General features: G+C 42.9%; 1 protein-coding gene across 3 annotated transcripts in view; it reads right to left on the reverse strand.

Annotated features, from left to right (window-relative positions):
• Nucleotides 1-13,052, reverse strand: part of LOC121278966 (nuclear factor NF-kappa-B p105 subunit-like) — a 95,812-nt gene that overhangs the window by 26,185 nt on the left and 56,575 nt on the right. For all 3 annotated transcript variants that reach the window (XM_041189598.1, XM_041189607.1, XM_041189617.1), the window contains exons 10-15: nt 10,387-10,478; nt 7,719-7,857; nt 6,539-6,658; nt 3,609-3,701; nt 2,153-2,317; nt 1,509-1,650 (exon numbers count right to left, since the gene is read on the reverse strand). In XM_041189598.1, coding sequence (XP_041045532.1) covers nt 1,509-1,650; nt 2,153-2,317; nt 3,609-3,701; nt 6,539-6,658; nt 7,719-7,857; nt 10,387-10,478 — 751 coding nt within the window. The remainder of the gene's footprint in view (nt 1-1,508; nt 1,651-2,152; nt 2,318-3,608; nt 3,702-6,538; nt 6,659-7,718; nt 7,858-10,386; nt 10,479-13,052) is intronic.

Consider the following 13,052-nt stretch of genomic DNA (forward strand, 5'->3'; position numbering starts at 1 on the left):
CTCAATTTCCCGCTGACTATCTGGGGTTTATAATAAACACCTAACAACGTGGCTGCCCCTTTTTTATTCCTAAGCTCTACCCACAAAGCTTCATTTGATGCCCCCTCCAAGATATCATCTCTCCTTACTGCAGTAACGGACTCCTTAACTAATAATGCAACGCCTCCTCTTTTACCTCCTCCTCTGTCTCGCCTGAAGATTCTATATCCCGGAATGTTGAGCTGCCAATCCTGCCCCTCCCTCATCCACGTCTCAGTGATGGCTACTATATCACAATTCCACATGTCAATCGTCACCCTTAACTCATCCGTTTTACCTGTAATACTCCTGGCATTAAAGTAGAGGCCATCCAGCCTTGCCTTACTCCCTTGAAGCTTATTGCAGCTGTACTCCCTCTGGCTTGATTGTTTTACTGTATTATGAGGTGTCCCTATTCTGTTAACATTGTGTCCCCTCTCCTTGCCTCACCATTGAAGCCTTGCACTTTGCAACTTTAATAAACCCTCTTTCACTTTCCACAGTGTTTCCTGGTTCAGGCCACTTGCTGACACACTAACAGTTGCTATTGTGGCCAAGAGCCTCTGTTTTCTCACCAAGCTTCACCCAGATTTCAAAGACAACTGTCCTATGAATCATCTGGTCACTGAAGGGAGATTTGAACACCAAGGTTGCCCATGGAAAAAGGGTTAAGTGTGATATCCTGTGATGCAGGAAATCTGCACCTTTCTCAAATTTTACTTCACTTATCATTCCTACGGGAGATGGAGTTAATAAAACTAACTCGTGGAAAAAACTGGCTTTGGAAATGGTCTAATGATGTAATATTTGAGGTGTTTTACTACAAGGTTTATATTTGTAACTACTTGAGAACTTGCTTAAGTGAAGGAAACTAATATAAGTGTAATTTTAACCCTGACCCAGCTCCCCTTCATTCCCCACTGTGGGTTTTGGGGGTTAACATGTGGTCTGGGCGGGTTCAAGTTCTGCTATGGACACTTGAGCCCAGAAGCAAGGCTGACACTTTCAGTGCCAGTATTAATGGAGTGCTGCCCTGTCAGAGGTGACGTCTTTCAGGTGAAACGTGAAACCAAGGGCCAACTTGACCTCTCAGGTGGCCATAAAGATCCTGTGGCACTATTTTGAAGATTAGCTTTTCCTAGTGTCCTGCTGAGATTTTTCCCTCAACAAAAACTGATTACCTGATCATTACCTCATTACTTTATGTGGGATCTTGCTTTGTGCAAATTGGCTGCCGTGTTTCCTACATTACAACAGTGACTACACTTAGAAAATATCTCGTTGGCTGTAGAGTGCTTGGAGATGTCTTGAGTTTGCAAATTGTGCCCGTGTGAAGCGTAAATACTAGTATCGACCGGTTGAACCAAATGGCCTGCATCAGTGCTGTAAAATCCTATGTGATAACTGGAACCAACCAGATGGACTTCAAATGCCCTCCACCTACATTGAGCTACATCGCTAAGATACAATGACACTTTTGAACAACTTACGTATCTCCATTCTGGTCTTGAACTGCAGTAAGGTGGCATTGAACAGCCAGAAGCATCTTGGCATCACCAGTTGTTGAATAGTCCAGGAGGGCATTCGCGTGTCTCTCAGCAAGGGACAGGGCTTTCTCCAGGAAATATCGGTCTAAAAACAGTCACCGCACAAATCAGTCACTCTGTTACTTTCAGTATCAGTGAATTGTTGCAATGTGCAAATATTTTACACTCAACATTGTGGTTTTGAGTTTCTCTCCCTCGGTAGGGGAGTCATTAACCAGGAAGGCTTCCAGTTAAAATACAACAACAAAAACAAACTCTAAACAGAGGAAAAGTGGCACTCTAGCATTGCGCTTTTATAAAAATAAAATACTGCAGCTGCTGGAAATCCGAAATAAAAACAGAAAATGCTGGAAATACTCAGCTGATAAAGCAGTGTCCAGTTCAATTTCTGGTCAATGGTTACCCCCATGATGTTGATGGTGGGGGATTCAGCAATGGTAATGCTGTTGAATGTCAAGGGGAGATGGTTAGATTCCCTCTCACTTCTTCAGCTAAATTCAATCTTACGGAACAAGCTACTCCAACCAAAAACATTTGATGAAAAAGCAGCTCTTTTCATTACAGTCACTAAAACACAATTAACTTACTTGCTTCTTGAAGTTCTTCACCTATTTCTGCTGGATCTGCAGCATCTGAGTTATTTAGGAACTCTGTGGATTCAGGTGTGGGCTGGGAATTTGACTGGTTACTGGATATAGAATTCCCAGCAGTTACCATATTACCATCGTGATGCTCATTCGGGTAACTGGCAGCTGCAACAGAACCAAAGTATTCCTTAGTGGAGTTAACCCACCGATTGCTGCAGTTCTGAAGAACAGAAACAAGATTTTGTTTGCGGGAACACGAAGAGTTAAGAGAAAGTCTGCAACCCACGGAATTCTTCAGTCCCTCAACATCAGAAAGAAAACCAAATAGTTTTCTTTGGGGATTAGAATTCCTGTCCAGGTAACTCTGCAACGATTATGGGTTGGATTGACCCAGTGGACACAGCGGGAAGATGGAGCCATGGATTTCAAGTTATACAGCACAAAAGAGGCCATTCAACCCATCATGCCTGTGCCAGCTCTTTGAAAGAGCTATCCAATTAGTCCCGCTCGCACTGCCCTTCTCCCTTAGTCTTGCAAATGTTTCCTTTTCAAGTATTCATCCAATTTCCTTTTGAAAGTTATTATTGAATCTGCTTCCATCGCCCTTCTAGGCAGCGCCTTCCAGATCATAAAAACTCACTGCCTAAAAAAGTCTCTTCACCTCATCCTTTGATTTTTCTGTCAATCACCTTAAGTCTGTTCTCCCTGATTTCTGACCCACCTGCCACTATAAACAATTTCGCCTTATTTGTTATATTCAAGCTCCATGTAGACGTGAAGACCCCTGTTAATAACTCTCCTTAACCTTCTCTGCTCTAAAGGGAACAATCTCAGTTTCTCCACGTAACTGAATCTCCTATATCCCTCTCCAAGGCCTTGATATCCTTAAGTGTGGTGCCCAGAATTGGACACAAGACTCCAGCTGAGGGTGAACCGGTGATTTATAAAGATTTACCATAACCCCTTTACCATAGCTCTTATGCACTGCCTCTGTTAATAAAAATCCATTTGGGACTCTTGGCTTTATCAGGCTTCTCAACCTGACCTGCCACCTTCCAGATTTCTCTGTACTTGCACCTATTTAGAAGTGCATCTATTCGTTCAGTTTGGTTGGCTAAACACCAACAATACCTCTGTCCCTGCACACATTTGGATGAGTCTGCAAAGCTTTCTCAGCCAATCAATGCCTGAGCTCCTGAACTTGGGTAAGTGGGTCAATCCCACAGTGGGTAATCAGGGTAACCAGTAAACCAAATTTTCACATTTGCAGATCTCCCAAACAGTGTAAGTGTTGTCAAGCCCATTAGACACTTGGCCAGAATTAGGCAATTTGGGGGCAGGGGTTGATGGAGCACATAACTCCCCAATTCATAACCCCATACTGCTCGCTGAATATTAACCAGAAACTCTAAAATGCCTCGTTTGTTTATTACTGAATTCAGTGCTGCAGTTTTACCATGTTTCATTCCAGCACTGGAGTTTGTAGTTCCTGGGGTGTATGCGTAACTTCCGTAGTTGGAAAATCCTTGATATCCAAAGTAATTGGAACCTGGAAGAAACAGAAAACAATAAGCCTCAAACACAGAGTAAACATTCACAAGTGCAACCAGTTACATTGAGAGTATAAAGACAGTCCTGTATTACTGTGAGACAACAAAATCAGGGCCTTTGCAGCAACCTCCAACTTTAATCTACACAACACCAGCTATTTCAATCTTTTGTCAAACTGTAATAGCAGGAAAAGGGGGAGAAATATCCAGAAAACAGTGACTTGAAATTTATTTAGCTTCTCTTCACTTGGTTCAACTGGAAGGACACAGTCCTACTACTTCAGACACCTGGATTCTTTACCAACAGTTACCCATTGATCGAAATTACTGGGACAGCAATCATCACAAACCACATTATAAAAAGGAGAGAGAGGGAATAGAGAGCGTGCAAAAAAGATTTACAAGGACGATATCAGAATGACATAGGTTTACATATCAGGAAAGGAGTGACAGGCTGGAGCTCTTTCCTCTTGTAAAAAGGCTGAGGGGTAACCTAATCGAGGTCTTTAAAATTCTGAAAGGTTTTGATCGAGTGGATACAGAGAGAATGTTTCCTCTTGAGGGGAAGAGCAGAACTAGGGGCCGTCAATATAAGATAGTCCCCAAGAAATCCGATTGGGGATTCAGAAGAAACTTCTTTACCCAGAAAGAGGAGAGAATGTGGAACTCGCTACCACAGGGAGTAGTTGAGGTGAATAGTATCGATACATTTAACAGGAGACCAGACAAGAATATGAGGGAGAAGGGAATACAGGGTCACGATGGTACATTTCCTAGAAATACTAGGGAACCAAGGGTCTAGTGAGGAGGAATTGAAGGAAATTAGTATTAATAAAACAATAGTGCTGGAGAATTAAGTGGGACTGAAAGCCGATAAATCCCCAGGGCCCGATAATCTATATCCCAGGGTACTAAAGGAGGTGGCCATGGAAATAGTCGATGTGTTGGCAGTCATCTTCCAAAATTCGATGAATTCTGGAACATTCCCAGCAGATAGTGGGGTTACATTTGCCACCGTCCAATTTAATAGAGGGAGGGAGGGAGAAAACAGTGAATTACAGGCAGGTTAGCCTAACATCAGTGGTATGGAAAATACTAGAGTCTATTATAAAGGATGTGATAACAGGACATTTAGAAAATATCGATGGATTAGACAAAGTCAGCATGGATTTATGAAAGGGAAATCATGTTTGACAAACCTGAAGTTTTTTGTGGACGTAACTAGCAGAATAGATAAGGGAGAACCAGTGGATGTGGTGTATTTGGATTTTCAGAACGCTTTTAATAAGGTCCCACATAAGAGGTTAGTGTCCAAAATTAAAGCACATGGGATTGGGGGTAATATATTGGCAAGGATTGAGAATTGGTTAGCAGACAGGAAACAGAGTGGGAATAAATGGGTCTTTTTCAGAGTGGCAGGTGGTGACTAGTCGGGTACCGCAGGAATCAGTGCTTGTACCCTGGCTATTCACAAAATATATCGATGATTTGGCTGAGGGAGCCAAATGTAATATTTCCAAGTTTGTTGCCGACATAAAACTAGGTGGGAACTTGAGTGGTGAGGAGCGTGTTAAGAGACTTTAAGACGATATAGACAAGTGAGTGGGTAAATACATGACAGATGCAGTATTACATGGATAAGTGTGACGCTATCCACTTTGATAGGAAAAACAGAATGGCAGAGTATTATTTAAACATTGATGTACAAAGGGATCTGGGTGTCCTCGTACACAGATAACTGAAAGCAAGCATGCAGGTGCAGCAAGCAGTTAGTGCGGCAAATGGTACGTCAGCCTTCATTGCGAGAGGACTTGAGTACAGGAGCAAGGATGTCTTACTGTAGCTGTACAGGGTCTTAGTGAGACCACACCTAGAGTATTGTGTGAAGAATGGATATACTTGCCATAGAGGGAGTGCAGCGAAGGTTTACCAGACCGATTCCTGGGATGGCAGGATTGTTGTGCGGGGAGAGATTGGGCCAACTAGGCCTGTATTCACTGGAGTTTAGAAGAATGAGAGGGGATCTCATTGAAACATAAAAAATTTTGACAGGGCTGGACAGACTGGATGCAGGGATGATGTTTCCTCTGGCTGGGAGGGTCTAGAACAAGGGGTCACAATCTCAGGATGCGGGGTAGACCATTTAGGACTGAGATGAGGAGAAACTTCTTCACTGATAGGTTGGTGAACCTGTGGAATTCTCTACCACAGAGGCTGTGGCGGCCAAGTCACTGAATATATTCAAGAAGGAAATAGATTTCTAGATGCCAAAGGCATCAAGCGGTCTGGGGAGTGCACTGGAGTATGTCGTTGAGATAGATGATCAGCCATGATCATAATGAATGGTGGGGCAGGCTCAAAATGGGCGAATGACCTGCTCCTGCTCTTATCTTTTGTTTCTATTTAGATGAGTAAAGATGGGAGGAGGCTCGAATGGAGCATAAACTCCAGCATGGACTGGTTGGGCCGAATGGTCTGTTTTTGTGCTGTATATCCTATGTAATCCTATGAGCCACAATTAATAAAATATTAAATAGGAGGAATTTATGACATTTCATTCCTAGTCCGAAGCATTATTCTACAGGAATCTGGCTGGACAGACCCATGTATTTCAGATCATTACAATGGATAGATTGCAACTCATGGGCACTGGACACCTGAAATCCCAAAATGTGCTTCCAGAAGCCACTAACCCCAGAAACTGCTTACCAGAGATTAATACAAGACGGTGAAACCCCAATTCATGCTAAACTCTGAGGCACAATTTACTGCTGCAACAGTCAGGCAGGGCTGTAATAAAAGTGCACTTTCCTCTGGTAAATTGCATTATACTCACACCCGCCTGCACCATTCCCTCCTCCATAAACTCCACCTCCGCCTGAACCTGCTCCACCTCCAAAATGGTCAGAGAAATTCGGCAAAAGTTTCAGTCGCTTCCTTTGTACTTCCTCTTTATCTGGGGAGAGCAGGGAATAAACACATCAGATAGAAACGTCGGATATTAAGACGCCCAATATTGACTGGATTTCAACCTGAAATACAATGATGATTGAAAGTTTTAAGATTATATATGTTGTGGAAGAGTTTTGTTGCACGTCTGGAACATGACAAAACCAAGTTCTGGACAATGGCTTCTGACTGGGTTAACACTTGCATCGTCTCTTAATACATAGAACAACTAGCATTTACAAAGTGTCATTAGTGCAATTAAACATGCCAAGGTGCTTCACGGGAGCGACTATGAAACAACATTTGACACTGAGCTACATAAGGAGATATGAGTACATGTGAATAAAAGCTTGATGAAGGAGACAGGTTTTAAAGGAATGTCTTAAAGGAAGAGAGAGGCAGAGGGATTTAGAGAGAGAATTCCAGAGCTCAGAATCCAGGCAGCTGAAGACACGGCCGCTAATGATTAAAATCAGAGGTGTTCAAGACGTCAGAATTGGAAAAGTGCAGAGATCTCGGAAGGTTTTGGGGCTGGGGGAGATTATAAAGATGGAAAGGGGGGGGCGGGTGGTGTTGGTGAGATCATGGAGGGGATTAAAAAAGAAAGAATCAGCTACCAGTCTGCCAAAGTGAAGCATTCTCTTTTTGACCTTTTCTTTCTCAAAAATGATGACAATAATTCAAACTAAATCTATGACTTTGAACAAAATTGACACAAGAAAAGGGAAATCTAGAACATGAGGTCAGAGTCTCAGGATAAGAGGCTGGTTATTTAGGACTAAATTTAGGAGAAATCTCATCTCTGAAAGGTTTGTGAAGGTTTGGAATTCTCGATTCCAGGGAGCTGCGGATGCTCAGTGTAAATTCAAGGCCGAGGTAGATTAAATTTGTAGGCACTAAGGGATATGGGGATAGTGCAGAAAGGTGGAGTTGAGGTTGAAAATCAGCCATGATCTCATTGAATGGAGGAAAGGTTAAGAGGACAAAACAGCCTCTCTCAACTCCCATTTCTTATCTTCTTAATGAGGAGAGTTGACTATAAATTGATGCAAAAGATTTTTCATTACCTTTAATCAGTGGGTAGTATGTGAACGGCTTTGGTTCACTTGTTTCATTATCAGATTTTCTACGAAGCTGCACAAAGACAGACGCAGGTTTGGAAATGTCCACGTCCCGGTATTTTGGCGTTCTAAACACAATAGCAAACTGAGGGGGAAGACTGTGTTATTAAGTTGTCCTTTCAAATTTGTGACATTTATTGATGATCAGACATGAAATAGTATCATTCCATTATTAAATTACTTATTGCGAGCAGGCAGTGAAAGCTCCTCACTCACTGCTGTGACTGACCATCGCTCGATTGAAGACAGTCATCCCCAAAATGTCTCGTTACCAGCATCATCCTGCCCAGGACATGACTATTCATTTGACAGGCAGGTGTTGTATTTCTTTTCATAAACTCGAGAAGCAGCATCTCATTTTCTGGTCAGGATTTTATATCCTTCTGCACTCGAACACTGAGTTCAACAATTTCAGAAAATTACCACTGTTTCTGATTTTTCCCCCCAGACAGCAGGTCCACCTCCTCTCCACTGGTCATTTGTTTCCTTCCTGGTCCCATTAACATTCCCTTTGGCCTTACCTTAGCATTCCTTTTATCATTTAATCTCTGCTCCTAACACATATCTTCCCTTTGGTTCTTCCCATCCTTTCTCAGTCTCTGTATTTGCTTAAAACCTGTTGCATCCTTAGCTTGTCCAATTCTGGTGAAAGGTCAGTGACCTGAAACATTAACTCAGTTTCTCTCTCCACAGATGCTGCCTGACCTGCTGAATATTTCCAGCATTTTCTGTTTTTATTTCAGATTTCTAGAATGAGCAATATATTTTGCTTTTTCTGCAGAAAAAGTGTTAAATCCAAATTAATAATTTCGTTTTAGTGTTGACAGGGATGCAGGAGTAGGCCATTCAGCCCATCAAGCCTGCTTTACCATTCAATACGATCATGGCTGATCATCCACTTCAATGTTCTTTTTCCCCACACTATCCTCCTATCCCTTTACGTCATTGGTATTTAGGAACCTGTCAACTTCTGTTTTGAACATACTCAATGACTGAACTTCCAAAACCCTCTGGGGTAGAGAATTCCAAAGATTCTCAACCCACAGAGTAAAGAAATTTCTCCTCATCTCGGTCCTAAGTGGATTCCTGCTTATTTTGAAATTGTGTCCCCTGGTTCTCGACTCCCCAACCAGGGGAAACATCTTACCTGCATCTACCCTGTTTATCCCTTTAAGTATTTTTTAGGTTTCAATGAGATCACCTCTCATTCTTCGAAACTCTAGAAAATACAGTCCCAACGTCCCCAGAAATGTACAAGGAGCCCTGTCTCGAGCCCTTCCATTATCACTCTGACCTCAGCATTTACTCAGCTTCAGGCAGACTTCAACTGATGATTCTCACTCTGTACATATTGAGTTTAAGGACCAGCTGCGTTTAATGAATGAAGAACGTGTAACGTCCAATTTAATGAAGGCTGATTTTCTCTACATGAAGTACAGGATTCAACAACATTCAGCAGTTCAAGACAGCCTAAATGCAGCAGAGACCCAGTGCCCAATATAGCACAAATCAGCCCCAATGCAGCATCCAGGTCAGGAACAGCACAGATCGACATTGATGCAGCACCAATGCAGCACCCAGGCCCGCGGCACCAATGCAGCACCCAGGCCCGCGGCACCAATGCAGCATCCAGGTCCGCAGCATCAATGCAGCATTAACTACAAATACACTTTAGGTCAGACTCCAACAGGCACTGGAACTGCTGATTCCCACATCCTTGTCTCAGTAGCAGAACTGTAGACCCAGCTTCCTGCAGGTCAAAATCTAGATTAATTGAACCAGTTTTGGAGTGTAATTGCCTGGAGCTAGCTCACAGACTCTGCATACCTGGCTTTTGATATAATTGAGCATCTAAACATTGCCAGAGTGGTTTAAAAAGGAACATTCGCACTAGACGAGAAAATGATCATTCCCAGCAATAGAGAATCTAACCATCTCCCCGTGACATTCAATGGCATTACCATCACTGGATCCCCCACTTACAACATCCTGGGGGGTTATCATTGACCAGAAACTGAACTGGACGAGCCATATAAATACTGTGGCTACAAGAGCAGGTCAGAGGCTGGGAATTCTGCAGCGAGAAACTCCCTTCCAACAACACTCAAAAATCTCAACATCATCCAGGACAAAGCAGCCCGCTTGATCGGCACCTCATTCACCATCTTAAACATTCACTCTCTCCACAACCGATGCACAGCGTGCACCATCTAAAAGATATGCTGCAGCAATTCAACAAGGCTCCTTCGACAGCACCTTCCAAACCCATGACTTCTACTCCCCTAGAAGGTCAAGGGCAGCAGATAGATGGGAACACCACCACCTGGAAGTTCCTCTCCAAGTCACTCAGCATCCTGGCTTGGAAATATATCGCCGTTCCTTCACTGTTGCTGGGTCAAAATCCTGGAACTCTCTCCCTAACAGCACTGTGGGTGTACCTACACCACATGGACTGCAGAGGCTCAAGGCACCACCTTCTCTAGGGCAATTAGGGATGGACAATAAATTCTGGCCTGGCCAGTGACGCCCATGTAAAAGAATTTTAAAAAGTAGAACGTCATCAGGAGTAAAGAGAAAGCAACACAAAGAGCAAAGAGATTATTCTGCCACCAACCTGCCGATGGACATCTGTTGGACCAAAGTCCCCGAACGCTTCCCAGATTCCACCATTTTCATCCTCTTCATAGAATCGAACCTGGATGTCATCTGACAAAGAAAGAATGCTCATCTTATAGTGCAACATGAACCACATGGTGGAAAGGCAAACTACCAAGCTTACACCTTATCAAAGTTTTAAGAAGGATGGAGAGGTGTGGTATCAGTTTTCAGAATGGCTAATAATTCTGTTTAGAAATATAGAATGTTGTTAAAACGTGTCCAAATCATCCACCAAATCAATCATCACAATAAAATGGGCGACATTTCAAATGTAACGATATTGGTTGCTAAACATTTTTAGACCTAAGAGTATGACATAAAAACAGCTCATTTTTAAAATTCTGGATACAGCAAACGGAGGCCATGCTATGTACAAATTTAGTCTTAAAGCAAAAGTTTTGACAAGTACCAATAATATTTATTCCAAATCTTATCTCTCTCTGAAAGTGTGTCATCCCAGTTCTGTTGTTGCTGTGTAAAATCAGTATCAGGGCCTGAGTGGGAGGATGGAGTCTCGGTTTGCTCAATATGGGCCTCTGTTTAAGATAAGTAACTCAGTGTAAATGGAGCTCAAACAAGCTCAAACAAAGAGCATCCATCATTCAAAGTGTAGTATAAAGTCTGAAATGGGACTGAAGGGTGCAGACCAAAGGCGCTTGGCTTTGGAGAATAAGTGTCAACTATCAGGCAAAGCTGGGTCTTTAAATTAAGGCATAGAATCATGCTAGAACTTTGCAAATCACTAGTTGGTCTCAGCTGGAAAATTGTGGACAATTCTGGGGAGGTTTAGCAGGAATGAGAGACTTCAATTCTGGGGAGGGGGTGGAAAGGTTCAGACCACTCTCTTGGAACAGAGAAGGTTAAGAGGTGACCAAGTAGAGATTTTCAAGATGTTGAGATGTTTTGATCGACTGGACCAAGATAAATGTTTTCCTCTGGAGAGTGGGTCAATGACTGGGAGTCACGGATTCAAAATTATTGGGAAAAAGATTTAGGGGGAGATGAGGAGAATTGTTTTCACCCAGACTTGTTGGGATCTGGAACACTCAACCCGAAAAGACACTGGGAGCTGATTCCACAGATCATTTTCAAAGGGAGTTGGAGAAGTATGTAAGGTTGAGGACCTTACATGGTTACGGACAAAAAGTGGTGTTGTGGGACTAAGCATGACAGCTCTTTAAAGAGCCAGCACAGGCACAATGGACCAAATGTCCTCCCTGTGCTGTCAGTTTCCATGGTTCTATGATGTTTAGGTGGAATTACTCCTTTCAATCACACTGAAAAGGAACATCAGCTGCAAACTGAAGATACTGGTCTCAAAAACAAAAATGGCCAATGTTTATGTCAGTAATATTAGTGGCAGTGAAAGTGTTCACTCCATATTGTGACTGATCTCTACTGTCAATTCAATCACATTTACACCACTAACAATCCCAAATTTGTTTCATCATTTTTTTTTCCAAGTATCAACAATATACATTTAACTTCACACTATTTCTTTGTAATAGAAGTAACATCTTCCCAAGATTTGTACTGGTACAGGTAAAACCGTACACAAAAATATAACATTTGCAAATGTCGGACAAGATGCAGTTATTGTAGCTTGTCAAATTCCCCTGATGTTGCCACTGGGGGAAATCCTGACAGTAATCACTTACAAACACTTCCTCAAACCTTCCAGCCTCTCTCACACTAACCAATCATTAGCAATAGAGAAGAAGCGACTTAATTGAACATATAAGACCCTGAGGGATCTTGACAGGCTGGATGTGGGGAGGCTATTTGGAAAATTGCCCAGGTATGTCCTGTGCACAAAAAGCAGGACAAATCCAACCTGGCCAATTACTGCCCCATCAGTCTACTCTCAATCATCAGTAAAGTGATGGAAGGGGCCATCAATAGTGCTATCAAGCAGCACTTGCTTAGCAATAACCTACTTACTGACACCCAGTTTGGGTTCTGCTAGGGCCACTCAGCTCCTGACCTCAGGTTCAAACATGGATAAAAGAGCTGAACTCCTGAGATGAGTTGAGAGTGACTGCCTTTGACTTCAAGGCCGCATTTGACCAAGTGTGGCATCAAGGAGCTCTAGCAAACCTGGAGTCAATGGAAATCAGGGCAAAAACGCTCCGCTGGTTGGAGTCATACCTAGCACAAAGGAAAATGGTTGTGATTGTTGGAGGTCAGTCATCTCAGCTCCAGGACATCACTGCAGGAGTTCCTCAGGGTAGTGTCCTCTGCCCAACCATCTTCAGCTGCTTCATCAATGACCTTCTTTCCATCATAAGGTCAGAAGTGAGGATGTTCACTGATGATTGCACAATGTTCTGCACCGTTCACAAGTCCTCAGATACCGAAGCAGTGCATGTCCAAATGCACCAAGCCCTGGACAATATCCAGGCTTGGGCTGACAAGTGGCAAGTAACATTTGCGCCACGCAAGTGTCAGGCAATGATCATCTCCAACAAGAGAGAATCTAGCCATCACCGCTTGATATTCAATGGCATTAACATCACTGAATCCCCCACTATCAACATCCTGAAGGTTACCATTGACCAGAAACTGAACTGGACTAGCCATATAAATACTGTGGCTACAAGAGCAGGTCAGAGGCTAGGAATC

Source organism: Carcharodon carcharias, chromosome 1 (assembly GCF_017639515.1).
Source record: "Carcharodon carcharias isolate sCarCar2 chromosome 1, sCarCar2.pri, whole genome shotgun sequence".
In the NCBI taxonomy this organism is placed as follows: domain Eukaryota; kingdom Metazoa; phylum Chordata; class Chondrichthyes; order Lamniformes; family Lamnidae; genus Carcharodon; species Carcharodon carcharias.